At 54.0% G+C, this 27,169-nt stretch overlaps 1 protein-coding gene across 10 annotated transcripts; it reads right to left on the minus strand.

Moving 5' to 3' along the window:
• Positions 1-2,637: 2,637 nt before the first annotated feature.
• KASH5 (KASH domain containing 5) lies at positions 2,638-26,699 on the minus strand. 10 transcript variants are annotated; one of them, XM_049093663.1, is made up of 21 exons: positions 26,433-26,699; positions 24,447-24,584; positions 20,277-20,381; positions 19,583-19,769; positions 19,028-19,092; positions 17,735-17,801; positions 17,333-17,584; positions 16,894-17,011; positions 16,511-16,561; positions 11,444-11,521; positions 11,130-11,186; positions 10,762-10,821; positions 10,093-10,157; positions 9,843-9,930; positions 9,397-9,540; positions 7,410-7,468; positions 5,515-5,560; positions 4,235-4,285; positions 3,961-4,025; positions 3,745-3,873; positions 2,638-3,639 (listed from the first exon to the last, which is right to left on the minus strand). In XM_049093663.1, exons 2-21 carry the CDS (start codon positions 24,487-24,489, stop codon positions 3,498-3,500), a joined length of 1,872 nt encoding a protein of 623 aa, XP_048949620.1. In that variant the 5' UTR covers positions 24,490-24,584; positions 26,433-26,699; the 3' UTR covers positions 2,638-3,497. The 10 variants fall into 10 exon arrangements, with proteins under 10 accessions (XP_048949620.1, XP_048949611.1, XP_048949630.1 ...); XM_049093654.1 differs by having other exon boundaries at positions 3,745-3,876; XM_049093673.1 differs by having other exon boundaries at positions 3,745-3,876; positions 9,397-9,519; positions 26,433-26,698.
• Positions 26,700-27,169: the final 470 nt, after the last annotated feature.

The following is a 27,169-nucleotide window of genomic DNA, read 5'->3' on the forward strand; positions in this document are numbered from 1 at the left end:
GTGACTCTAGGGTGAGATATAACTGCCATTCAAACCGTGTTACCCCGAACCTAGCTGTGTGGTATTGGGAAGGGCTGCTTAACCTCTGAGCCTTTTTTTACCCCCGCATCTGTGGATTAACCCAGATGCACCAAGAGAAAACTTCATCACAGCGCTCACGAAGCAAAAGGCTTTTGTTAGAAAAGGGTTTCTGTCTCTCAGCAGCAGCAGCAGCAACTTCCAGAAGTTTGTTCAGGGTTTTTTGAATGCGCCCTTCCCGGGAGACCATCGGCGCGCCACGTTGGGGCGGGAGGAGACGACAAAAAGATGAGGCGTCAAGCTCCCGGGGGCACAGGGCTGGGGCGCAGGTGAAGCGAAGCAGCAGCCGACGGAATCTGTCTCTGTTTCTATCTCCGTCTCTCTCTCACTGGCGGCTCCGCCAGCCCTTGGGTCCCAACGCTCAATGGTGACCATGGCAACGTACCTGGAAGGGCAAGCAGAGGGCTCTGCGGGGCGCGGCCTGTGCGGATCGAGCGCTGATTGGTCTAGCGAGGAGGGCGGGGCTGGGGGCGTGGTTCGAGGGGGAAGGGGCGGGGCCGTCGCTGGGCTACCTGCAGGCTCTCCCATCAGTCGTATTTCTGGGAGGCGGACGGCGTCCTAGTTGGCCTTAGGCTGTAGGGGTGGACCTCCTTCTCTGAAGGAATTATATTCCTCAACTCCATCTGGAGTTGGCCAAATTTCGCAAGTAAGACTCTGAAAGTCCAGAGTAATTTCCCCAAGTTGTCAGCTCCAGTAAAGGACAAAAGTGTAACTGGAACCAGATCTGTGACTTCTAGTCTAGATCTTGCCATTACACTCGTGGAGAAATGAGATTAAAGAATTATGAACAGTTATTATATGCCAGGCACTCCTCTAAATATTGCACTCCTATGGGCTCCTTGAACCTCACAACATCCTGGTGAAGAGCCTTGTTGGCTTTTGGCTGGAGGGCCTGGTAGTTGTGTCTTGGCCTGATCTCCTTCCATACTTCCTCCCTAGATGTCTCCCCTAGCGTTTGAAGCTTTTCATAAAATGGTGTCTGGAAGCCCTTCCGTCCCCACTCTCCTCTCCTCTTCCTAGGAAATGTCAGCAATTCCCAAAACGTCAATGACCATCCACAGGTAATAACATTCAGGACCCCATCTCTAGAATTCGGGCTAAAGGCTCAGGGCTCCAACCACTCTTTGGAACCCTGACACTTACCTCATCCCACATGAGCTCAGTGTTTCCCCAAACCCACTTCTTCTCATGGGTTTCCGTTTTGGAAATGCTCTGTCTACGAGTCACTGGGTCAGACCCACGTGCTCTCCTTGCCCCATCCTTCTTCATCCTCCTTCACGGCAGTCAGTCTCTGGCTCCATCCTTCTTGCTCTGCCTCTTTCTGCCCTTCCCCTTCTTTCCATCCACATGCTCAGCTCAGCTCAGGCCTCATCCTCTCCCATGTGGACCATGACCCCAGCCTTCTCCCCACCTCCTGCGTCACTTCACATTCATCCTGCATGGAGGATCAGAAGCTCTATTCCCCATCTAGAGTTGATTTCCTTTTTTTTTTTTTTTAAAGATTATTTATTCATGAAAGACAGAGAGAGACAGACAGACACAGGCAGAGAGAGAAGCAGGCTCCATACAGGGAGCCCAGGATCCCGAGCTGATTTTCTTTTTAAGATTTTATTTATTCACAAGAGACAGAGAGAGGCAGAGACATAGGCAGAGGGAGAAGCAGGCTCCCTGCGGGGAGCCTGATGCAGGGCTTGATCTCAGGACACTAGGATCACGACCTGACCTGAAGGCATCTAGATGCTCAACCATTGAGCACTCAGGTGCCCCCTTAGAGCTGATACTGCCCTTTCCCTGCTCACAGCCCTTTCTTGGGCACTTGGGATTAAAGTTCAGGCTTTGTGGGCTCTTGCCTGCCTCTCTTCTCACCAGTCTGTAGCCTCAAATCTTTCCTTGGCCCCCAAACACTCCCCCCCTTTTAAATCTCAGTAACATGGTGCTTTCTATGGCTCTCTGCACACACAGGCTCTTTCCCACCACCTGGTCTTCACACACACTATTACCTTTGCCCATGACACCCTCCTCAGTCCCTGCTCACTGTAACAAACGTCACTCATCTTTCAAGACTGCACGCAGATGTCACCTAACTGGGACAAAATTCCTATCCTCCTAGGACGGGTTTAATGCATTTTCTGGGCTCCCCTGGAGCCTGAAGCTACCTCTATCACTATCTGGTTTTAAATAGGGTGACTCTGACCCTCCCCTGCTCAAAACTCTCCGAATGAAGCCTCTGTGGTGCTGCAACTATTCTATATCTTGACCTGAGTTTTGGTTTTGTGGGTATTTGCATTATGCAAAAACTAATGCACCTGATACTAAGATGTGTCCACTTAACTGTATGGTTCTAATTTTAGTACATGTGCTGATGAAGCGAGCATGTCCATTTATATTTGTTACATCTCAATTAAAACTCAACCAAAAAAAAAAAAAAAACAAAAAAAAAAAAAACAAGCAATAAAATCTCCCAAAGCTCCCATTATCCTGAGGAGAAAACCAGTGCTCCTCAGGCTGGCATTGGAGGGGCCTATTTTTCTACGGTTTTATTTTCCTTAAAAAAAATAATTTAATGAATTTTTAAAATATTTTATTTGAAAGAGCACACAAACATGGGGGGAGGGGCAGAGGGACAAACAGACTTCCTGCTGAGTGGGGAGACTGAGGTGAGGTTCCATCCGAGGACCTCGAGATCATGACCTGAGCAGAGGTCAGATGCCCCTACAGCTTTATCTTCTAAGGTCTAATTGTGGCACATGGATGAGCAGTTAGTGATGAGTGAACAAATGGCACACTGGTCCATCTCCTGCCAGCTGTTTGCACTGCAGTGGACATCTGTGATGTGTGCAGGACCCACATGTATCTCTCCCTCTTTCTGCCAGGAGAGGAAAGAGGTGCTCTGTCTCCCAGCCTCTCTTGCAGCTAAGAGTGGTCACAATAAACACTTCCAGCCAATGAGACAGAAACACGGCTCTGCGGTTGGCTCTGGGAAGGCTACTGGTTTTCTTTATAAACAAAGGGACATGTCCCCTTCTTCCTGCAGATGTGACACATGAAGCTATGTCTGCCACCTCCTGATCAAGAGGAAGGGCCAGGAGGATGATAAAGAATCCCAGCTCCCTTGACCCCCAGGCTGTGGAGATCCAGAGCTGTGGACCCACAGTTCTTCTCCAGGCTGGTTTCAAAAATAAGCCCCTAGCATTTAATCCATTATTGGGTGTGTTTTGGTATTGTTAAGAATTGTGGTCACTGATGTTAAAAAAAAACAAAAGACTTCACATAAAAACCCAATACAGGGGTGTGTGTCCTGGAGCACTGTATCTGGGGTTCCGGGACCTGGGTCCTCCCAGGTCATGGTGGCACAACAATGGTAATAACAGTAGGAAGAGCCCCCGAGGATTCTCTGCCTAGGCCTTGCTCTGAGCGCCTCACACTGGAGGAGGCTGGAGGTAGCAGAGCTGGAGGTGGGGCCAGGTGGGGGGCGGGGACTGGCCCAGCAGCAGGATGGAGAGCAGGAGCAGCAGCAGCAGGCCCAGGACGGGTACCGGAATCAGCGGGTGCCGAGGGACCCTGGTGGGAGGCAGTCCAGTGTTTAGCAAGGTGCAGGGGATGCTGGTGGTGTAGAGCCCCACCGTGTGACTGCCACTCTCCTTCTGGAGACGTTCTGGGGCGCACCTGAGAGGCTGGTGGTACATGGTGGGCAGGCAGAGTTGGCCGTGGACCTGGCCCCAGACTGGCCTCCTGACTGGGACCAGCTCTTTTACCACAGGCACCAGGGCTTGCTGCAGCTCTGGTTCAGCAGGGCTGCTGGACAGAAAGGAGAGCAGAGCAGTCATGCTGGACCCTTCCTGTGCCTCCAAGTCCCTTCCAGTCCCCACAGGTCCCGTTTACCTCTCAGGAGGGCTTCCTGGGATGTCTCCAGGATGAGGGTCCCCCAGAGGGATAGGCAGACTTTCCTGGAGGGACAAAGGAGACAAACTTGGAACTCTCAGGTCTTGGATTGGGAGAGGCCCTTGGTTCAGGCCACTGAACCAGGACAGAAGTGACCACATGGAAAGGGGTGGAACACAGTGAGACAGCCTGCCGGGTTGGGTTCTCAGTTCTGCCAGCTTCCAGCTGTATGCCCCGTAGGTCACCCCACATCTCCATGGCCCACTTGCCTTACCTGCTGGACAGGGTCCATGACAGTACCCTCCTCACAGGGCTGAAGCGGAGTCTGCAGAAGGGAATGCAGGTAAAAGCCAAAAAGCCAGAGGGCTCTCAGAGCAGAGCCCTGTGCCTGGCACACAGTGGGCACTCCATAATTATGTGAGCTGTTCAATACTACTATTTCCATTTGCATCTGATTCTGGAAGTATCCAAGCTCCGTGGGGGCAGAGACCCCATCTTCTCCATGAGTCTAACCCTGTACTGGGCCTAGTCCAGTGTGGGCACGCTCTCTGCCTGCATCAGAACCTGCAGGTGCTTTAAGATGAAAGCCCCAAATATTCCCTCCAGGGGCCACCTCATCCCCCATGTCTCTCTGAAAGGGCACCCCCTGTGTTGGTCTCAGGCTTTCCCACCCACATCTTCGTCCCATGGATGCTGATGATGGCAGTAAAAGCAATAATAAGGAATCACAGGACCACCGGACCCTACTGAATCACAGCCCCTACCTTCACCACTGCCACCTACCTACTGTGTGCCTGCTCTGTGGGGGGGGGGGGCATGGGGGCTTTCACATGGCCCTTAGCCCTCCCCGCCCCCACTCTGATACTAGGGAGAAATCATGGTCAAGTCAGCTTGGAGGAAACTGAGGTGGGGCCCAGTATCCGTAGAGGGGAGTGGGAGGTGGGCTTTGCGGTCAGGCTGCTCAGAGAGACCATCTTGGATGCTTTGGACTCCAAGCGGCCTGGATGCCCGGCAAATACCTGGGATCCCACATTCCCATCCTGAGGACTTATGGGCTCCCTGTCTCTCCTCTCTGAGCTTCACTCCCTTTCCCAGCCTGAGAATGAGACTGGTACCTGCACCTCACCCTGCTGCTTGGAGGCGCAAAGCTGCTGGTGTGTGTGGTGCCAGGAGGGAGAGCCATGACAGGTGTGTGCCCCAGGGAGTTCTGGGGTTGGCTGGGGAGGGCCCAGCCCCTTCCTGTGTGTGGGTGCATGTGCGTGTGCATTTTCGCATTCCGGGGGTGTAGCCACGTCTGTGAGGCCTGTGGCTTAGCGGCTGCCGCCCCATGTATGCGCTTGGGGGGTCCCCTGGGAACATTCTGGCCGCCCACTGGCCTGCAGGCCTTCCCCCACGACGCTGTCCGCTCTCATTAGCTATAGCAAGGGCCTTGTTATCTCTTGGCCAAATGATTTTTCTGTCTGCTCAAGAGAAGTGGGAGTGTGGGTGAGGGCTGGGAGGAGCTGTCACTGCATCACCCTCCTCAAGGGCCTGGAGTGGGTGGGGACTGCTTACCGTGGTCTGGGGCTCTACTTCCTCCTCATTCTCGCTTCTGGGCAACCTGAGGGGACAACAGAGTCATACTGCTTGGCTTGGCTCCCCTTCGCCCACCGTGGAGCTGTATGAACCTTTAAAGCAGGGGTTCTTAAATGGATGGGGTCTGGAGGTGTCCTCCCATGAGGAAACTGCTGTGTGTAGGTCAGTGTGCATATTTCACAGGGGAATTTTCAGCAAAAGAGTGTGTGACCCCCCAAAGGGTAAGAGGGTCTCTTGATCAAACCGGTTTTCTCTTCTGCTGTTTTCCAGCTGATGCCCTAGCTAGGAGCTGAGGCTTCTGCTCAATTACTCTCCCAAACAAGACTCAGAGTTCTCCGGGACTCTAGGGCAGGGGTGGACTCCACCCCCCACTTTATGCCTGCGGGGCGGGGGTGGGGGTGAGGTTTGTGTCTTTTTCAGTGAGTCTCAGGTTTATTGAGTCTTCTTTTAGGACCAAGATTCCAGAAGCCAACTGTGAACATCTCTCCTCACAAATCATTTCTCTTCGGTGTGCAAGCTGCCAACTTCTGCCCCTCTGAGGGTTGCAGCTGCCTGAGCCCCTGGAATACCTCTCTGGGGACTCAGACCTCAAGCGGCCCAGATCGAGTACCCCTGAGAGACCCAGAGGTCCATACCATTGGCTACCACCTTTGTAGGGGATCCAGCAAGGGATTCAGGGATCCAGCCCTCCAGCTGCCAGTACCTTGACACCCTCAGAACACAGCTGTGTCTTCACTAGCACCCAGAAAGGTGTCCAGGTTGGTAAGCCCCCAGCCTCTGCTGCCCAGTCAGACACACAGCTGTCTCATCCCTTGGGACTTCAACTTGCGCTCCAGGGGGCTCCTCTCTCGGCCCCTCTCCAGATCACAGCTCTCACCCCTAGCTGCCACCTTTAGGGGGCACAGGATTTGCCTCCCTGGCTTCCAGCTTCCCGGTGTCACACTGCCCTGATCCTGGGAAACTCAGGATCCAGCCCCCACCCTCACTGCTACTCAGCCCCCCTCCCTTCCCTTCCCTGGTGACGTAGGGGGAGGTCATAGCTCTGGAGCCCCCTTCCTGCCCAATCTCAGCTTTCTCAGACAAGTCCAATTAGAGGCCAGTGGCAGGCAGCCTCATTAGTTGTCACAGCCGAGAGCCTGAAGGGGGGACAGCAGCAGGCGGGAGGCACCACAGGAAACCACAGGCCCCAAGGCCAGGCCCCAGGGGAGGGTGGGCCCAGACATCCAGTGGTTTAGGTCCCCTTAGAGGCCTGCACCTGCTTCATCACAATCCCAGGGCTGGGGCTATGTGGCACTAATGCTCACACCACCCCCATCATGAAGTAAGCAAGCTGGGGCTTGCTTTGAACCCAGGGTGTCCAAGTCCAGAGTCCTCCACTGTCTCCTGACTCCCTGGGTTCTCCATGGGTCAGTCTGGGTTTCAGTCATCCATCCCAGGGGTCCCTGGCCTTGGGAGAGGTGTGTTCAGTGACAGTGACAAAGTGATTGAGCTGTCCCATTAGCTAGCCAACTGTCCTCTTGTCTAGGAGTTTCCTATCTGAGTACTGCTCCTACGGGACCCCATTCAAGCATCATCTCCCCGGGAAGCCCCCCTGCTCTGCAGGTGGCCTGAAATGCCAGATGTCCTCCCAGAACCGGCTGGGTCAGAGTCTGTCTCCCTCTAGGCTAGGAGACACTGAGGGCAGGGCTGGGGGTGGCTCATCCAGGTTCACAGGATGAGGGTCACTTCAGTGTGAGGGAATGAATGAATGAAGGAGTAAATGACCTGCCACTCCCCTGGGGCTCTTTCAACCCTTGTAGGCTATTTGAATTTGTCAAAGAATGTAGTGTCATCCCAAGGCAGGGGGACGGCTTTGGAAGGGACAAACTTCTTACCACATTGATTGCTCCTGTCTTCCTCCATGAGGGTGTGCTGGCTCTCCTTGGAAGTTTCTCTGTGGGAAAAGGAAAGGTTAGGTCTCCGGGGCTGTGACACCTGCAAGAATTCACCACCTACTTCTAGAACCTGTTGGACTCCCTCCCTGGGGCTGGTTCTCCCTCGCCCCAGGAGCAGAACCAAGAACGAGGCTTGTGCAGCCACTGGATGTCCCTCAGGGTCCCATCTTACTGGGCTGCAAGATAAGATTGGCGTCTCTGGGGGCACCCTGCGCCTCCAGCCTGCTTGTCCAGAGCCCCATCTCCCCTGTCCACTTCCCTTTGCATATTCCTCTCACTCCATCCCAAGGCCCTAGCCTGGCTCAAGTTTCATCTTCTGGACTCTTGCCCCAGCTTCTCCCTGGCCTCCCTGCCTCTAGCCGGTCCCCCTGGGGATCTTTCTACATTCAAAGCTGACCATACCCCCAGCCGCCTGCCCTGGGCGGCTTGATAAGGAATTCCTGTCACAATCCGGTCTCATCGCTCCCTAGCCATTCACCACTCCATTTCCCAAGCATGTTCTGTGCTTTCACACCCCACATCCTTGTGCCTGTACTTTCTGCTGCCAGCAAGGCCTCTCTTTCCTCACACCACTTAACTTCTCCCTCTTCTCCAAAATAAACTCACAGTTTTCCTGTGACCCCCTCTCCAGTCTCCCACACAACACAGGTCCCCTTTTTGCTGGGCTCCCTCCGGGCCTGCCCCCACCTCTGCACATGCATGGCCCTGCATGGGGATGGCCCCTTTGCATCATGTCCCCACTGGGCCCTGAGTGGCTCCACAAAGTAGCTCCAGGACTGAGAGCTGGTGACCCCCAGAGGCCTAGGTCAGCAGTCCCCTAGATGGCACGTCTGAGAGCTCACAGCAGAATTCACTCTGATTTATACCTCCTCTGAGGAATGTGACTGCCACCCACAGGCTGTGTGGCTGGAGACAGGTGACCTCTCTGAGCCTCAGCTTCCCATAGGTAACAGGATGAGGGATGAGGATGCCTACCTCGCAGAGATATCAGGGGAGGTAAATGACAAATCAGGGGCACCTGGGTGGCTCAATCAGCGAAGCATCCCACTCTTTGTTTTGGCTCAGGTCATGATCTCAGAGTCCTGGGATAAAGCCCCCTGTTGGTTCCGTTCTCAGTGTGGAGTCTGCTTGAGACTCTCTCTCTCCCTCTTGCTCTGCCCCTCCGCACACTCACACTCCCTCCCTTTCTCTCTCTCAAATAAATAAATAACTTAAAAAAAATCAGACAGCACTAGTGTTGAAGGGAAGCACAGAAGCTTCTCTCAACCCAGGGAGAAAGTAGCAAAGGAATGAGTTTCTCCTTTAAGAACAGGAAATAGTATAATTCTGAAGCATTGTTATTTTCAAGACAATGCAGTTACAGAGCTGTTAGCAATATTTTCTTTAAAAAAAAAAGGGAGACAGAGACTTTTGGTGCTGATAGATTAAAATCTCACTTTTCTCTTGTGGACAATGAAGATGAATTGTCTCAGTTGTTTCAAAGGATGTTGAAATATTGCTCAGGTAATTACAGAAGTCCTAAAACAACCACTATGGTTGAGTTCCAGATTTCACAGTGGGCTGGCTAAGCTGTTCTTAAAAGTGCCTCAGATCCAAAAAGTAAAAGCTTACTGTATTTTTACGGCATTTGTCAGAAGGATGCACTTTTTACCTTCCCGCTGCAGAACCATTGTAAATGCAGTGCTTCCTGATACCATTTTCTCAACTACAAAATTACCACCATGCAGTCTGGGTTTGCTTTGTTTGCTCCTGTCTCCTACCCTCATGGGCCAGTCCCTAGAGGGCAAGGATGGTCTCCTGGCTGGCCTGGGCTCTGTGTCCAGAAGATGTGCCCATGGGATGGGCAACGAGCTCCTAGCACATGGAGTCCCAGGCCCCCTTCCCAGCTCCTGGACTCCAGTGGTCTCTGAGCCCTTCCCATGCTCACCTGTGCCCCAGTTGGGGCTTTAGAGGGAAACTCAGCTTCCTCATCCATCTCAATGGCAACCTCCTCCCACTGCCACACTCCACACAGAGGGCTTGAGAGAGCAGCGGCTGCCACTTCTTGTTTCTGGGAGAGGAGAAGTCCTTTCTAAGGCCAGGGAGGGCCAGGTGAAGGCAAAAGTCGGGTGAGAGATGGGGATGGAGATGGGCTGAGGCATTGAGGCATGGGGTGGGAGGAGACAAGGGGCTGGTGTGAGGCTGGGCTGGGAAGTGGGTAGAGGCAGGGCCTGGGAAGGGTTTGGCAGCAGGACCAAGGATGGGGGTGGGGATGATGTAGGTGAAGGATTGAGATGGTCCTCGTTGGGGGAGGATGGGGTACGGTGAGAATCAGGGCTGGGTTAGAGCCGGGGCTGGCAATGGGTTGGGGTGCTCCCCAGGAGCCAGGCCCACCTGCTGAATGGCCTCAATCTCTACACCCAGCGATGGGGGCAGCAGCCTGGTCCAGCCCACTCTTCTCACTTGGGCCCCTTCTGATAGCCTGGGCACATGGTCAAGAGGGGAAGGCTCTCTTTGTGCCTGCCCACTACCCATCAGTACACCCCCTCTGGGGTGGCTACTTTGCCCACCTTGGGGCTGGAGGTCAGGGTTCCCGGCCTTGGGGCTCCCCTCCTACCTCCTCTACCCCTTATGTTCCACTCACTCGTCTGGCCCCTCCTGGGTCTGACTCAGCTTCTCTTCCAGGTGTGAGATTTCCAGCCTCAGTTCCTGCAAAGGAGGGAGTGGGGGACCCCTGCCCCTCTGTTCTTCTCCATCTCCCAGCCTTGGGCTCCTCTGACAGTCAGTTCCACTCCCCTGATTTCCCTGGGCTCCTCCAGAAGCGTCTTGCCCAGGGACAAGGGGAAGAGAGCAGTGACAGAAACTCAGGAAGCCAAAGAGAGCTAGAGAGCAGCAGGAACCCAGAGGGTAGCCCACCAGCCAGGAAGATTAAAAACAGGATACATGGCCACAGATTCACGGAGAGGTAAAAGACTCATGAGGAGTAAGAGACTCAGAACCCTCAGAACCCACAGAGGGGAGAGTTATCCCTAAAGACAGATTAGATCAAAGAAAGGCAGGCACACAGAAAGATAAGCAGGGGAGATGCAGTGGTGACAAGACCCTCCCAGAGAATGAAACTGGACCCGAGATGGAGTTACGCAGGGTGGGAGAGAGAGGAAGGAAACAAAGGGCAAGTGAAAAGGTAGAGAGAGAGACACACACAACTCCAGAAAAAGAGAGACAGGGGCAAGAGGAGGCAGAAAATCACAGAGATGGCAGAAGAGTGGGGCCAGGCAGGGGGCCACAGGTGGGCAGGAAGGCAGTCGGGTACCTGGGTGGTTGTTCTGTACTCCTCCAACGTCTTGGCCAGACCCTCAGCGTGGTGAGTGCGCTGGAGAAGCCCAAAGCCCCCTGAGACTGGGCCCAGCCCCGCAAAGATGCTGAGGCAGGGCTAGGGGAGACTGGCAGGGTGAGTCTGAGGGAAGAGCTTGGGCCAGGGGGAAGAGCGCCAGGTTTCTAAATCCTGCAGGGACATACTTGCCACCCTGGGTGCAGGGAACCCTCTGACCCCTCCAGGCTGCTTATCCAGGGGATGAGACCCAGGCAGGACTTCCCTTTCCAGACCTTGGGGCAGGGGCAGGGGATAGCCGGGAGCACATGGGAGGTAAATGTCCTTCACCACCCCCTGGGGCCTCTCACCTCGGAGAGGACAGCATCTCGTTGGCAAATGAGGCGTTCACACTCACAGAGCTGCCACTGCCAAGGAAGGAGCCTGTCCATCTGTCCAGCCTCCTGGGACTGGCCTCAGCTAGTGCTGCTGCCCTTCCCAGCCCACCCAACTCTCCCAAGCCCCTCTCAACCTCCCACGATGTCTCTGGACATGAGCTATCCCAAGAGGGATTGCAGCTGAGCTGCCCAGAGCCCTGGGAGCCTGATGGCTGGATGAAGGCCCCGGCTTTCACGAGGCCAGAGGGGCTGAAACTGATAAAATGGCCACCAGGGAGGGGTGGCACCTTCAAAGCTTCCTTCTCTGTGGCCAGCTCCTCACTCCTCCTTTTGACTCCATCCCGTTCAGCCAGCAGCTTCCCGTTCTGGAAGAAGGAAAAGACCGGTCAAGTCCACTTCAGCCAATGGGAATATTAGTACCCACAGCTGGCATTTTCTCAACCGCTGACATGCCATGACAGGCCTCGGGCACTTTATAGGTTTGGGTTCATTTAACCCCTCCACCCATCCTATGAGGTCCCAGTTTGATTTCTCTGTGCATCATTGGGTACACAAATGTACTTCACAGGGCTGGTAACAGTATCTGCTAGCCTGTCCTGAACACCTTGCAAGTGTTACCTCATTTATTCTGCAGTATTGTGAAGGTAAAGACAGGTTGAGCAACCTCCACCCCTAGCCCACCGCCTGCTTCCCCACCCCCCAAGTCATACAGGTGGTAATTCATGCAAACACACGCTACTAAGCACAAAGCATTCAGAATAGCACCCTGCACTTATGGAACGATGTTCAGGAAATGTAAAATACATGTTTTTAAGATATTTTCAAAACTTCATGTTTTTCACACACACATGAGTAAAAATACCAGTATAATGGACTCCCACTACTCATCAGCCAACTTCAGTAATTATTTACATTTCCCTGGTTTCTTCCCTATCCTCCAAGGTTTGTTTTTTTTTTTTTGTTTTGTTTTGTTTTTTTTGTTTGTTTGTTTTTTTAAAATATTTATTTATTTATTTATTTTTTTTTTTAATTTTTATTTATTTATGATAGTCACAGAGAGAGAGAGAGGCAGAGACATAGGCAGAGGGAGAAGCAGGCTCCATGCACCGGGAGCCTGATGTGGGATTCGATCCTGGGTCTCCAGGATCGCGCCCTGGGCCAAAGGCAGGCGCCAAACCGCTGCGCCACCCAGGGATCCCTAAAATATTTATTTATTCATGAGAGACACAGGGGGAGAGAGAGAGAGAGAGATAGAGAGAGGCAGAGACAAGACACAGGCAGAGGGAGAAGCAGGCTCCATGCAGGGAGCCCGACGTGGGACTCGATCCTGGGTCTCCAGGATCACACCCTGGGCCAAAGGCAGCGCTAAACTGCTGAGCCACCTGGGCTGCCCTCCTCCAAGGTTTTTTGTCTTGTTTCGTTTCACAGATGATTCTAAAGCAAATGCCAGGTATTCTATTATTTCTATCTGGAACGACTCTCGGCATTTTAATTTCCTGCTTAAGGAATTTTTTACTTTACCAAACTCACAATACCAACTATCACTCTTAACAAAAGTAATAATTCCTTACTATCGCATATAGAATTTGTGTTTTTTTTTTTTTTTTCATTTTGGTTGTCTCACAAGATCTTTTCACATTGAGTCTTTTACATGAGGATCCAAACAAGGTCTGCTGTGGTTTTTGGCTGAAATGTCTCAGTTCTTTTCCTCTGACAGTGGTTGCTCACCTCCCCGACATTTTGGGGGCCCTTCTTTTGTTTAGGAAATCAGGTTATTTGTCCTGTGGAGTTGGTGCATTAGGATTTGGCTTCCTGAGTTCTCATTCTCTGTGCTGGATGCTCACCACATTCCTCCCACCTCTTTACTTCCTCTGCAGAAGTGGGTAGCTCCAGGGCCCTGACCAGGCTCCCGTTCAATCTTTTGGCAGGAAGATTTCACGGGTGCTGTACACGTCATATTGCACCATTCGGGAAGAATGTAATGTCTGGTTGTCCCAACTGTTAATGTTTTTATTGGCATCACCCCTCCCCCACCTCTTAATTTTACAAAGGAAATTGAGGATTGGAGAGGCTGAGAAACTTGGCCAAAGTCACATGGTGAATGGACTCAAACCCAGATCTGACTCTAAAGGTTTCATTTCTAACAACCAGACTCTGAGCCAGACGCACCCTGGGTGAGAGTAGGGAACCAGTTTCATCTCTGGCCTCAGGGAGCTCATTGCTAGAGGTGGAGACAGGTACAGAAGCAGATATAACAATGCCGAAGGTAGACTCTGATGAGGCCTAGGGCCTGGGCCCTGTGGAAGCCTGGATGAGGGACTTCCTCAAGAGGCAGGTCGGGGGCACCTTGAGTCCTCCAGGGTGAGAATTATCCCAGAAAAGAAGGAAATGGGATCTAACAATAAAATGGCCCCAAATCCAGTCTACTAGAGTTTCTAGGGACCAGAAACTTAGCAACTTGCCCTGATTTGATGTGAAGTAGCCACGGGCAAAAGCATTTCAGGGCAGAGAGGCTCTGGACTTTCCTCACCACACCCCTCCTCCCAGTCCCCCTGGGGACACCAAGGCCAGTTCCTCCCTTTTCTCAGCTGGCTGGGCTCCAAGTCCTCCATCAGCCATCCCTCCCTCTTGGTCTCAGCGGGCCTGCGCTGCCAGGTGAAGGGCAGAGGAAGGACAGGCCAGGAATGCTGTGTCAACATCTGTCCACCTGGCAGGGATTTGGAGGCTGGATCCTGGGCCACCCTGCAGGGAACCTGGTTACTCAGCCTCTCCTGCCTTCTTCTGCAGTAATCCGAGCCCTACTCTGTAGATTCTCCATAGGAAAGCCGAGTGTCTGAGTGTCCCTTATTCCAGCATTATTTGACTGTAACTTGAGAACTCAATCTATAGATGCTCTGTAGGCTGCTGTGGGGAGGAGGCAACCAAGAATAGCTCTGGTTTATCGAGCGCCTAGGATGTCCCAGGCGCTGCTCAAGGCACTTGACCTGGCAGCTGGCCTTCTGGGCTGGGAAGCGGCAGAGACTGCTGGCTGCCATACACCCTGCTTATTCCTTCTTCTGCTTTTGTTGGGGGTCTACCCTCCACGTGGGCAGGCAGGTCCTAGCCCCACCCTGGGGGGTGAATAAGAGGGAACTTGCAGCAGATTCAGGAGAACTGGCTGGGTAGCTAACCCAGTGGCCATTCATGTCCCTTCTTCCTTTTTCATCTCCCATTCCAGAGGCTGAGGAAGGTCAGGTATTCTCCCAGCCTCCCTTGCAGCTTGGGGTGTCCTGTCATCCAGTTCCTGCCAGTGCGATGGAAGAGAGGTATGCTGGGGTGATGGGTATAGTGGGGGTGTTCCTGGAAAACCTTTTCCTTCTGACAAAAAAAAGAGGTGTTGGGAGGAGCATTAACTGGACCCCCTTTCCCCTCTTTGTCCTGCTTTGAATGAGACCACGAAGGTGGAGGTGCTGCAGCCATCTGTGATCACGAGGCCACAGGCTGAGGAACAAGCCTGAGTCACCAAATCAACCCAGAGACCTTTAAAGCCTCTTGTTAAGGAAATGAGCGTCCTTCGGATTGAAGCCACCAATTCTTTGGTCCTCTCCTTGGAGCTGAAAGGATTCTGGCCCATTCGAGGTTGGATTACCCATGCCAGAGAGCGGTTTGGCTATAATCATATGATGTCACTTTGGCAATAAGATATAAGGGGGGAGGTTCTGCCTTGGGGCTTTAGGGAAAAATTTCTCTTTGTTCTTAAAAAGAGATGTTCTTGAAGAATATAGTCTCATCCTGTCTGCACTCCATGCCTCACACTATAACAGCCATCCCATGGTGAGATTCCTATCGTCCAGAGGTCAGAATTTTCACATAAGAGTCAGAGAACAACAGTGGAAAAGTTTGGGATTTAAATGTAAAAGCTATAATACAAAAAAAAAAAAAAAATAAAAGCTATAATACAGATGTAGGACAAAGAGATTTGGGGACATCAGACAGAATCAGTATCACTGCCTGGACTGGGCAGAGATCCTTAGTGCAGTGAAGGCTGTGGGAGGGTCAAAGAAGAGAGCAGTTGAGGGAAAGCAGGCCCTGAATCAGCCCCAAGCCCCAGGTTAGCTGCTAGGGGTAGAGAGGAAGGGTGTAGTTGAACCATGCAACCCCTGGGATGTCTGGGAATCCAAGGGGGGGGGGGTGGCAATTCTCAGCTCAGCCCTCAGAAACAGGAAGGCCCGGGAGTAACAGACTGGAGGTGGCTGTGTGAGGAGTGGAGGCAGAGGCCACTTGTGGCCACAAAGAGTCTCAGGAAAGCAGCCAAGCCTCCTCTGTGGCCCTGGAAGGTGTGGAAGTGGCTGAGGGAGAGCCTTCGGGGCCCTCGTGTGTTGGGGATTCAAGGGCCACCACCAGCAGATGCAGTGAGGACTGTATGTCCAGAGACCAGAGGCAATGTCAGCCTCCCAGTGGATGCCAACGTGTGGTGGTGACTAAGGCTGAAGACCAGATGGGATGATCAACATCAATCTTGTGACCAGCAGAGAGAACAGACATTGAGCGAGGACTGCCATCCCTGGAACACTTAGATGCCACCTTGCAGGGGGCCAGTGATGAGTTTCATCAATTGAGGAGTTTCAGTTCCACTTAAAAAGGCCTAGGTGGACCCAGATTTACTGAGATGATATTTCTTTCTTGGATGGGATGGGGCTTGAATCAGACATGCGGCTGAACTGAGCCATTTCAGACAACACGTGCTAGGCCCTGGGGTTGAACGCAGGCATTTATTTCTATAACAACCCCACCAAACAGCCTCCTAGCATTCTTAGAGGATAAAACAAAGGCTCCAGAGGGAGGGAGGACCCATGCCTGATATTAAGCTGTCTTATAAGTGGCAGAGATGGGATGTGAACTCAGGGTTGATTTCAAGGCCTGTGTAAATTTCCACCATTAAAAAAATGCTAATATATGAACAACACTGGTTAACTTTCAGTGAGCACTTCCCATTCATCCTGCCTCATGCTTCCTCTTGTTCAAATCTCAGGCAGCCCAATGGGGGAGGTTCTGTTATTTTGCCCACTGCTATAGGTGAGGACACTGAGGTACAGGGAGTGGATGTACTGGCCCATGCTTATGTAAGCAGCCCCAGCGTGAACTCAGGCAGTCTGCCCCATGGTCCTCACTCTTTTGAACCGGGGCCATACTTACACGCAGTGATAAGACCCTCAGAGACATTTGTATGTTATTGGGATTCTGGGATCTCCCTTTACAGACCATCAGGGTGTTTGGGTGTAGGCTCCCTGGGGTGTTTGAGGGTAGCAGGGGTAGAGTGGGAAGGTCCTGAGGCTTGGGGAATGGGTGGGGATGGGCACTAGGCCTCAGCTCACCTCCTCCTGCAGAGTCTCCATCTCGGCCACCAGATGCTGCTGCTCTTTTTCCTGAACAACAACCCCAGAGAGAGGACAAAGGCTTCTTTTGGGGCCTCCTTGCCTCCATATTGGCCTTCTCCCACACCTGGGAATACATCTTGGATCTGGGTTATTGAGGAGCAAGGCTGGGAGGATGAGTCTGGGAGCCCTGATGGCTCCTGCTGTCCCCCCTGTCATGAGAGGAGTGGCAAATAGATCTGGACCCTAAGTCTTGGGCAAACAGGATCTGGAGTCAGAGAGGAAGCCAGGGTAACTTCTATTCCATGGTCAGGCTCTGTTGCTCAGACTCCAAGAAAGGGGGAAGGAAGAGAGCAGCTTTGTGCCCCTTGCCCAGAACCCACCGTCTGCCGGGCCTGGGCCAGGAGCCTGCGATTCTGTTCCTCCAGGTTCTTGGCCAGAGTCTTCAGGTCCTCCAGCTCCTCATTCACAGCCTTGGCACACTGCAGAGCCTGCTGGGTACTGAGTGGGGGTGGGGCAGGTAGGCCACATGAGAGGGAAACCGTAGAGATAGCTCCACTCAAGAAAGCGGGAAGTAACAGAGAAAATCCTAGACAGAGACCTAGGGGTTGGGTACAGAGATCCAGAGGGAAAGGAGGGGAGGAATTTGGTGCAGGGGACAGAGACCCAGTTTCTACCTAAAAGACTAAGGGGGTGGGACAGAAAGAGGAAGTGCAGAAAGGGACAGTGTGGGGTCACAGACAGGGCAGGAAGTGCAGGGAGAACACATGGAAAGCGAGCTGAGTAGGGCTGCGGTAAGAGGGACACAGGCCCCTGGCCCACCTGCGAAGTTGCCTGCGCAGGGCTGTGATCTCCTCGCCCAGGCGTGTGGCTCCCTCTTCAGCTGTCTCCACACTGCGCTGGAGCTTGGCGTTCTCCCCAGCCAGCCTGCGGTTGCTGAGCTCCAGGTCCTCCAGGCTGCTCAGCAGGTCAGCTGTGGCGGGCCTGAGGTCAGGGAAGGGCTGGTCACAGGCCACAACCCTCCACCTTCCCAGGCGGGGTAGGGGGTGGCTGCAGTGGGGAGATGAGGCTCTTCTGGAGAAAGAGAAACAATAGAGAGACTGCCCCGCTCTCTGGGAGCATGGCCCATCCCATCCCTCACCCACTCCGCAAGGACCCCAAGCTCTAAGGGTGGAGGCTGGAGGGCGTGGGCAGTGGGGAAGGGAGGTGGGGGGGCATTGGTACATCTCAGGTCTGGGGTCTTCGCCTCCGAAGCTCTCCAAGTTGGCTGGTTCCTCGGCTTCTGGGCATCCTGGAGGGAGACAGACAGAGGGTGGTAGGCTCCTGGTGACCTTAGGCGGTGGGGCCCCCCCAGGTTGCGGCCTTGGCGCCCCCCCAGGTTGCGGCCTTGGCCTCCACTAGCCTCACCCTTACATTTGCCCTGGGTCATCTCATCTGCCCCTGGGGCTATGGTTACATCCACTATCTGAAAGGCCTCTTGTTCATTGGTACCCTGAGCTCAAGCTGGATCTTTCTCATAGCCCTGGATTCACCACACCTGACATGGGCGGTGGCAGCCCCTCAACTGCCCTGAAACCTGTTCCTCTTCCTGGTTTCCCTCCCACCCAGCCACCCAGCCACCCAGCCACAGGGCTGTCCTCCCTCCCTCGCTCCTCCTCATCCCCACAGTCCATTGGAGTCCAGGCCCTGACCCCTCCTCCCTGACTCTGCTCCACTCTCTTGGCTCAGGTTTCTCCTTCTCCTCCTGGACCCACAACCTCCTCCCCAGCCTTCACATCCTGACCTTCCCCCTACTTGGGAGGGGTGTTATCTCAACCGGAGTTTACCTGCCCCTCCCATGGCCCCCCAAGCCCAAAAGGAAGAGGTTCAAGGGAATGTCAAGAAAACTGTACATGTAGATTTGCTTTTGTTTTGTTTTTGTAAGGTATAAGGGGAGAGCTTTTTCTATGGAGCACCTGCTACATGTGAGGCCCTAGGGATAAAATTGGGAACAGCTCAACTAACCAAATAGCAGGGCAAGTGACTCAATCAGATGGTCAGATTTCTCCAGGAAAGACAGGCAGTCCTGTGAGTGAGCCTGGACAGCCAGGGACCTTAGCCTGGGGCATCCCAGGGCTTCCCTAGGTGGGGCTTCCCCAGCTGTGGGAAGTTTTAGGGAGAATCGCAGAAGCGAAAGACCCTGGAGGGCAGGTAGGCCTGTGGGATCAAAGACTAGAGAGTAGACAGGAGCCCATTATGCTGACAAGGACAGGTGGGCCGGGGCTCCCTGGCCTCTATGACAGGGGTGCAGTTAGGAGGAGGACTTGGAACCAGCCCTGAAGAAAAAAAAAACCCAAAGCTCAGGGACGGTGGGGGAGGCAGCCATAGAGATGCCTGGAAGGCCAAACTCACAGCTCCAGACTAGAGCAAATGTTCCAGGGGTCCCACCCCATGCCCCTGGCTCTGTCCCCTGGTGGGAAGTCCCCCCACTGTCTGACCCTGGGCCTGCCTGCTTTATTCTATATATGGTAGTCTCACCAGATGGCGGTTGCTGGGAGGTCAGGGCCCCCTCAAAGGCTGTCTCCTCTTCCAGCTCTAATCCCCTGTATCAAAGGGATGAGGCTTAGAGCCCCCTGCAGCCACCCCCAATCCTGCTTGGCCTCGCTTCGCAGGGAGGGTTGCTGGTGGCAGGAGGGGCCGAGTCAGGTGAGAGCAAGAGCATTGAGAGCCCCACCATGGGGAGGAAGGTAAGGCCAGATGGCAGGAACCCAGGGCCAGATGGAAGAACAGAAGAGGGCAAGGACTGGGTTTGGAGAAGGGGTGGGGAGAGGCCTCTGCCGGCCCCCCAGCACCCTCATTCCTCCCCCTTCCAGTCCCTTTTATTTCTGCCTCCCCCCATCGCAGGAACTTTGTCTTCAGACCCTCCACCCCATCCTCCCAACCCCATCTCTTCACTTTTCTCTCCTTCTCAGTCTCCTTCAAACTACAGTAGGCCTCTTTGCCCAAAGGGTGCTGGCTGCAGTAAGCAGGTATGAGGTTAGATCTTAGGAAGGACTTCCGGGGGTGGGGAGGGCTAGAGGTGCAGAGACCTACCCATCCAACTGACAGGCAGCGATCCAGTCTCGCATGACGGCAAGGAAGGTGTCCAAGTCCACAGTGGCCTGAGGACCCTCCCCATTGGGGTCCAGGTTGCAGGCCAGTGTTCGGAGGCGTGTATCCTGGGGGCCACGGCCTGTCACAGCCTCCAGGTAGGCTAGCACATGGGTCACAGCCACAATGCCTGGGGACAGACCATGATGTGAGGGATTCTGGGGCAGGTGGGGGGTAGGGACAGGTGATAGCTTGAAAGTAGGACACCAGTGGCTGGGCTGGAGCCCCCCCCCACAATCCCCCCAGCACCATGGCTTAACAGAGACATTTTGGGCAAGTCTTTCCTCTCCTCTGAGTCAACCTTTTCACCTGGAAATGGGAGCCCACCCATCCTCACTCACAAGGTAGACCAGAGAGGACCTGCTGTGCCCTATCAGGCTTAAGGGGGCTGCCCTCTCTCCCTCTCCCCAGGCCCTATTCCATTAATGTCCTTGCCCTGAATGGCCTCCATCCCTTTCCCCTACTTCCTTCCCAAAGCTTCGCACAATCACCCAGCTCATCCTGCAGGCCCCCCAAGAAAGGTTCCTAGCCCATCCCTCTCTCTAAGGCTCCCCAGTTTCCAGCTGCCCCCAATCCCTTATTATTCTGTGTGTCTACAGGCCCAGGGCTGCCTGGCCCCCCCTTGCAGCCTCCCAACCTGTCCTTTGGGTGTCACAAGCTTCGAACATAGAGTTGAGTATTTGCTCCTCCAAGCTCAGCAGCGTCCCCAGGCTCCCCTCCTCCAGCTGGTCCCAGAGGTACACTGGGGAGACAAGAGGAATTGCCCACCCATGAGAAGGCAGGAGAGAAATGGCTTTAGGTTCTGTGCTCCTGCAGCAGGGAAGGAACTCCAACTACCTGGAGTTGGGGCTAGTGGGGACAGCAATGTAAGGGTCTTTGAGTGGCCTCCTAGCTCCCCACCCTGGGGATGCGGGTCCCATCTTTCAGGCCAGGAGGTGCCCCCTGCTGTCTAATCCTTTGTGTCCAAGCCACTTGGGAACCCAGAATGACAAAAGCTCTGAGATTGCCCTTTCCTCCTCTCTTCTCCTGCCGCCCAGGCTCTGCTCAGAGGGGGCTAGGGGCGGAGGAGGGCAAAGAGAGGATTCCGGGAGGAGCTGAGGGTGAAGGGGAGCCCAGGAGCCAGGAACAATCCAATAAGGCGTGGGCAGCCTGGATCAATTCTGCCGGCTGCATCTCCTGTCTAGGGGGCCGGGTCTCTCTCCTACCTGAATCCCCAGGCGAGGCTGGCGTCATTGGTGCCCACAGCCCGGGCCTGAGATGAGAGGGGTGAATGATCTAGGCAGGGTAGGCAGTCAGGGAGTGGTTAGGAGCTCAGAGCCCAGCTACGCAACTGTGTGCAGGTCAATTCTCCCTTTGGAGCCTCAGTTTCCCCACCAGTAAAATGAGTGGGTATTGATCCCCCTCCCTCCCTTACCAGGACTGGGAGCAGTAGGTTTGTGTATGGGAACAGCCCTCCCAACAGAGATACACAATGTGCATGTCCCCAGGACTGTTTGTTCATCTCTGTATCTATTGTACCGGCATATAGTAAGCACTCAATAAATGCTCCAAGATACAGGAGGAGATCCTCCACCCCAGGAGTTACTGGACTCTGCGTCTTTGGAACTAGAGGTGACTTTCAAGGTTCCCTGTCCTGCCCTTGAACAACCGGGTATGGCAGCAGGTCTCGCATGGGCAGCAGTCTGACAGACCCAAGAGGCAACCCTAGTAAGGAGCATAGACTCTCCGAGCCTCAGTTTCTTCCTCTGGAAAATGGGGCTGTTTCCTCCCTCCCAGAGAGGAAGTGAGGTAAAATCTAGAAAGGCTGGGGAGCCTGGGCGGCTCCATCAGTGAAGTGTCTGCCTTCAGCTCAGGTCATGATTCCCCGGATCCTGGAATCCAGACCTCATCAAGCTCTCTGCTTAGAGGGGAATCTGCTTCTCCCTCTCCCTCTGCCTGCCATGTTCCGTTTGTGCTCGCTCCCTGTCAAATAAATAAATAAAATTCTTAAAAAAAAAAATCTAGAAAGGCCCTGGGCTGAAGGTCTGGCATGTGGTAGAGGCTAAATAACAGAACTGAACATTTATTTAGCAGTTAGTGGATGCCTTTCCTCTTCTGGGGGTTTTGTATGGACCCTGGTGGCTGTTATGATTAGCCCCATTTTACAGAGGAGGAGACTCGCACAGAGAAGTTAGGAATTTGCCCCAGGTCACCTGTTCAACATACAAATCCTTCTTCTTCTTCTTCTTCTTTTTTTTTTTAAGTATGCTCCCTGCCCCCCAATGTGAAACTTGAACTCACAGCCCTGAAATCAAGACTCGCATGCTCTACCGACTGAGCCAACCAGGTGTCCATGATTGCTCTAATTCTTTTTAGTCTCAGGGGATTCTTTGTAGAGAGCTAAAATTCAGCCCCTTCAGGTTTGAACCCATGCTCTTAGGAAAAGGGGGAAGGAACCCACAGTTGGGGGACACCAGGGCCCCTGCTGGAGCTTTACCTGAACTCTCCTGTTTGCTCCTCTCATTGTGCTCCCCAGGTAACCAAGGAGCACCCTGAGGCCCAGTGAGAATCACAGCCTGAGAGGTCACTCCCTGGGGCTGCCCAGCTAGGGAGAGTGGAGCCAGAGTCAACCGGGGACTGTCTGGCTCAGGGGATCCATACGGGTCTTCAGTCCCTCCCTGGGGTCCCCCAGGAACATGTCACTGCTTCTCCTGTTCTCTTTTCTTTGTTTCCGTCCTCAGTGTCTCTATCTCTCTCTGTCTCTGCCTTTCTCTAGTTTTCTCTCTGGCTCCTTCTCTCCATCTTCCTCCCCATCTCTCTCTTTCCGGTGCCCTGCCTCTCTGTTTTCTCTGTCTCTGGGCTTCTTTTCCCATTATCTCGGTGACTCTCTGTTCCCCGAGCCTTCTCTCTCCTTGCCTGACAGTCTCAGCATCTCTGCCCCCTCCCTCCCTGGGTCTGTCTCCATTTCTCCCGGGTGTGTCCTTCCCTTTCCTTCAGAAGCCTCCCCAGTTGGCTTGGCCCTGGCCCACGGGATCCTTGGTGGCTGCACGCCCTCTGCTGGTGTCCATGAAGCTGCTGTGGCAAGTCTCTTGGTCCACCTGCCCTTGGTCCCTGCACCCAGGTGTCTCCCTCCTACCTTCCCCTCTGGAAAGCCTCCTGAGGCCAGAGTCCAGGCCCGTAGCCTGGAGAAAAGATGCAAGCCCTGCTGCTGGACCCTGGGAGCCTCAAAGAAAGCAGTCCTGTCTCTCCCCTAGGGTGGGAGCCTCTTCCCCCATCACAATAAGCTCTCCCACTTAGCAGGTGAATTTTAGAGAGGACCACCCAGTGTCTCCCTTCCTCTTACTTCTTTTTTTTTTTTTAAAGATTTTATTTATTTATTCATGAGAGACACAGAGAGAAAGAGAGAGGCAGAGACACAGGCAGAGGGAGAAGCAGGCTCCATGCAGGGAGCCCGACATGGGACTTGATCCTGGGTCTCCAGGATCATGCCCTGAAGGTGGCGCTAAACCGCTGAGCCACCCGGGCTGCCCGCTTCCTCTTACTTCTGAAGCTGGCTTTCACACCATTTGGGTGTACATCCATCCAAACAATCAAGGACCATAACTGAGCTCCTTGGAGTCATACATGGTTCTAGGGCAGCACTAACCAAACAGGGCAGGCACGTGCCACACACTGTTCTTGAGTGCTTGAACTGTGGTGAGACTTAAGTCACCCTGTTAGTATAAACTACACACCATATCTTGAAGCCCTGGTATGAAAAAACAAAGGAATATCTCCAATACATTTTTATATTAATTACATGCTGAAAGGATACCACTTTGGATATATTAGGTTGAATAAAATTATTCTTGTTCATTTTGCCTGTTTCTTTTTCTTTTAAATGTGGCTACAAGGGGCTTCTGGGTGGCTCAGTCAGTTAGGCGTCTGCCTTTGGCTCAGGTCATGATCTCAGGGTCCTGGGATCGAGCCCCACATCTGGCTCCCCACTCAACAGAGAGCCTGCTTCTCCGTCTCCCTTTCCCTTTGCCTGCTGCTCTGCCTACTGCGCACTCTCTCTCTCTCTCTGTCAAATAAATAAATATTTTTTTAAAATGTGGCTACTAGGGGCTCCTGGGTGGCTCAGTCAGTGGGGCGACCAGCTCCTGGATTTCAGCTCGGGTCATGATCTCAGAGTCATGGAATAGAGACCCACATTGTGCTCCATGCTCAGCAGGGAATCCGCTTGAGATTCTTCCTCTCCCTCTGCCCCTCCCCTCCACTTTCTCTTTCAAATAAGGCTATAAATCTTTTTTAAAAATTTAGAAATGTGGCTACTAACAATTTAAAATCACAATTATGGCTCACAAGTTGGGCAGCACTGCTCTATGGACCAGGAACCAGAGTGAATACAACAGACTCTCACCTCACGGAAAGTATGTTCTAGTGGGAGAGAGAGAAAAAAACAGACAAACAGATGTCTGTCCGTGCTCTGAGGAGAAGCAGGAGAGGGGAGTGAATGTGAAAGAAAGCTTTTCAAAGGAAGGAGAGATCTGAATGAAGTGAGGGGAAAGCCTTAGGGAAGGGTGCCCTTCGCAGAGGGTACATATAGCGAGTGCAAAGGTTTCTGCTCCAGCTTCCGCAGAGCAGACAAGATGTGGTGTCCACACAGGTGGGCACACAGCGGGCCCTTCAATGACAGCTAACTCTCCCACTCCAACCCTGCACCAAGGTGGAGGCTCAGACACCCCAAGCCACCTCTCTCAAGTCCCTGAGGCACAACGTGGCACCCACTCCCCAACTGCTTCCCTCCTCATCCTCCCATGGGGATAAAAAGGGGATAGCCACCTACTTTTTGCAGCAGGGCCACCTGCCTGGCCCTCTGGAACGTCCATGGGCCACCCCGGTCGCTCTGCAGGTGGTGGAGAAACTAAAAGTCTGCCTCCATCCCTGGGAGGGGCTGACAAAGGCTCGAAGGCTCTGAGAGCTCCTGGAAGGACAAATGGGCATAGCCTCCTCAGACCAGCCACCCCGCCCCACCTGTGCCCCAGGCCGCTCTGGGTTCCCAGAACCTGTTTGCCCACCCCTGCTTCCACCAGAGCAGCTCCCGCTCAGACCTGTTTTATGGATTGGAGGTGTGGGCTGGGGAAGGGGGGGGGCGAGGAGTGGGCAGCAGAGATCAAAGAGTGGCTGGGGGTGGGGGTCACTCCCTCCTTGCTTCCCTTCCACTCTTCCTGTCAAGTCCCTAACCTGGTTTCTCTTTGCCCTACGACTTTATCCTGTCCACTCCTCTCCTTCCCTACATCTCTGGGCCAGGCCCCATCCTTTCCTCCTGGACCCTCATCCCATCCTCCCAAGCCTCCCGGTCTCCAGACTTTCCCCTCCTATGCATCCCCACAGGGCCCCAGAGCTGACCTGCCCCTCTCCTGCTCCCATGGCTCCCCAGTACCCCAGGGACAGAACCTAGACCCTGGACCCAGCATCGAAGGCCCTTTCATGGCCTGGCCCTGCCCACCTCCGCAAACCCAAATCACACTTGCAGTTCCAGCAGCTCTGAACTGCATGCTCTCCCCCACACCGGCATGGCTGTTTCCACCCCCCCCCCCCCCCCGCCCCCCGCCCCTGGTTTCTGCCTGGGACAATCTCCTTTCCAGCCCTTCCTGTCTTGGCTCACATCCCCCTACTCTGGGAAAATGTTTCCGAATGAGCTGCTGTGTCTGGATTCTCACACTGCCCTGGGTGACTGACATTCTGCTATATCAGCCTGTTTTAGGAACTGTTTGGCTCCCATGTGAATGTGACCCCATCTTTTTCCTACTCCGATCCCTGCCATGGATCCCTAGCGCCCTCAGGACTAAGTCCTAGCCCTTCTGGCTCGTGTGGGACAGAGTGCTCTCTGCAATTCTTTGTCTCTTTTTGTCATTTTTCTCTCCTCTGGCTGACCTCCAGGGCCCTCACCCTCATCACAACTATGGCACTTGTGGCCCCTGCTCTGGCTTACAGCCTCCCTGGGGAGCCTTCCCTGACTCCCCGGACCAGTTAGGGACTCCCTCCTCTGTGCCCTGACAATGACTTGTCCTGCCTCCATTATAACCAGCTTGACTATATGACTTACTGTCCCAATGCCAGGACACTTTCAAGAGCAAGAATGGTGCTATTAATAATTACGCCGGACAACACTGCCCATCGGGGCTGAACTGGGCACACTAGGGCAGATGGTCAACATCAGGTCACCTAGGGCCTGTCTGTCCTCACCCCACCCGCTCGTCACCCCTTTCCTCTCCAAGTGCTCCCTACACCCTGCTCTCCCTGGCCTCAGCCGGCTCCACAGCCATGGAGTGCACACTTCCTGGAAACTTTTAGAATGTCCTAGAAAAAGCGGTCTTTGAAGGGAGACCTCCAGGTTTGGACAACGCTGGAGGGGTGTCGGGGTGGAGGTGGGGGTGATGGCTATGGGGCCTGAGTAGTGAAAGGTCTGGCACTGGTAGCCCCGGATAGGGACTTGAGGGGAGGAGGGAGAGTGAGGGAGGGTCTTTGACAGGCAGGCTAGAGCAGGAGGAGGACACAGGCAGGATTTAAGGGGGTCTGGGTCTTAAAGGGGTCTTTGAGCAGGTTTCTGGGGCGTCTCTGGATTTCTGGGGGTGTCTGACTGGATTCCAGAGGTCTCTGACAGGATCTGGGAAGGTACTCTGACAAGAATTTTGGCGGGTTTGACGAGACTTCTGGGGATCTCTGACAGGACTTCGGGCAGGGCGGGGGTGTCCCTGATAGTATTTGGGAAAGGAATAGTAGTATGGGGGGGGGGGTAGCTCGGCAGGCTCTGAGGGAGAAGTCTGACCGAATTTCGAGAAGATTCTGAGGAGATTTCAGGCGTCGTCTATCGGATTTCCTGGAGAGTACTTTTCAGTATTTCTGAGGGTGTTTGGTCAGGATTTCAGGAAAACCTTTTGGAAGGCCTTGATATCGGAGATGCTCCCCCACGATTCAGGAGCTCCAACAGGGCTTCTCTCGGGAACCTCGCCGCCGCCGGGGCGCACCTGGGCCCACGTACGGCCGGACACAGCGGGAGACCACGACTGACCAACGGCAATTGGGTAGCACGGAGGTGCGCGTGCGCCGTGCCACCAGGAAAAGACAGGGGGCGGGGCGGGACCGAGAGCGCGCGTGGTGTCTAAACCCCGCCCCACCTGGGCTCCTCCTCGCGACGCAGGCGCGCACCGCGCTCGCTCCTGTCTGTTACCTGCAACCGCGAGGCCGCGCATGCGTAGGGCTACCGGGGCGCGCACCCGGCCTGGTGGAGCGGGCGCATGCGTATTGGCCGAGCGGGTCAAGGCTGCGGGGGTTACCGCGGGTAGGGCACCGGAGGTGTCCCTGCGTCCTCTGCGCTGGGGTCTTCTCCTCTCAAGCTTGAGTGTAATGGGCCCAAGTAAGGGAGAGTTGGATTGAGGCACCTCTTGTCCATCCCCTACTTTTTATCAGCTACTAAGTCATGCCCCTTTGCCGTCTGTTCTGTGCCAGGCTGCCCATCACCATCACAATGATGTCCTGCCCTGTCTTGCTCTAGCACTCCCGCGC

The sequence above is a fragment of the Canis lupus genome, chromosome 1 (genome assembly GCF_003254725.2).
Source record: "Canis lupus dingo isolate Sandy chromosome 1, ASM325472v2, whole genome shotgun sequence".
NCBI lineage: Eukaryota > Metazoa > Chordata > Mammalia > Carnivora > Canidae > Canis > Canis lupus.

Bases quoted from the DNA above. Each gene is read 5' to 3' on its own strand.
- KASH5 (XM_049093654.1), bottom strand. From the start codon at position 24,489: ATGGACGTTCCAGAGGGCCAGGCAGGTGGCCCTGCTGCAAAAA. The intron at 17,585-17,734 runs GTACCAATGCCC...CTCTTTCTCCAG, and splicing joins GAAGACCCCAGACCTGAGAT to AAGAGCCTCATCTCCCCACT. The intron at 7,469-9,396 runs GTGAGCATGGGA...CTTTTCCCACAG, and splicing joins AAGCCCCAACTGGGGCACAG to AGAAACTTCCAAGGAGAGCC.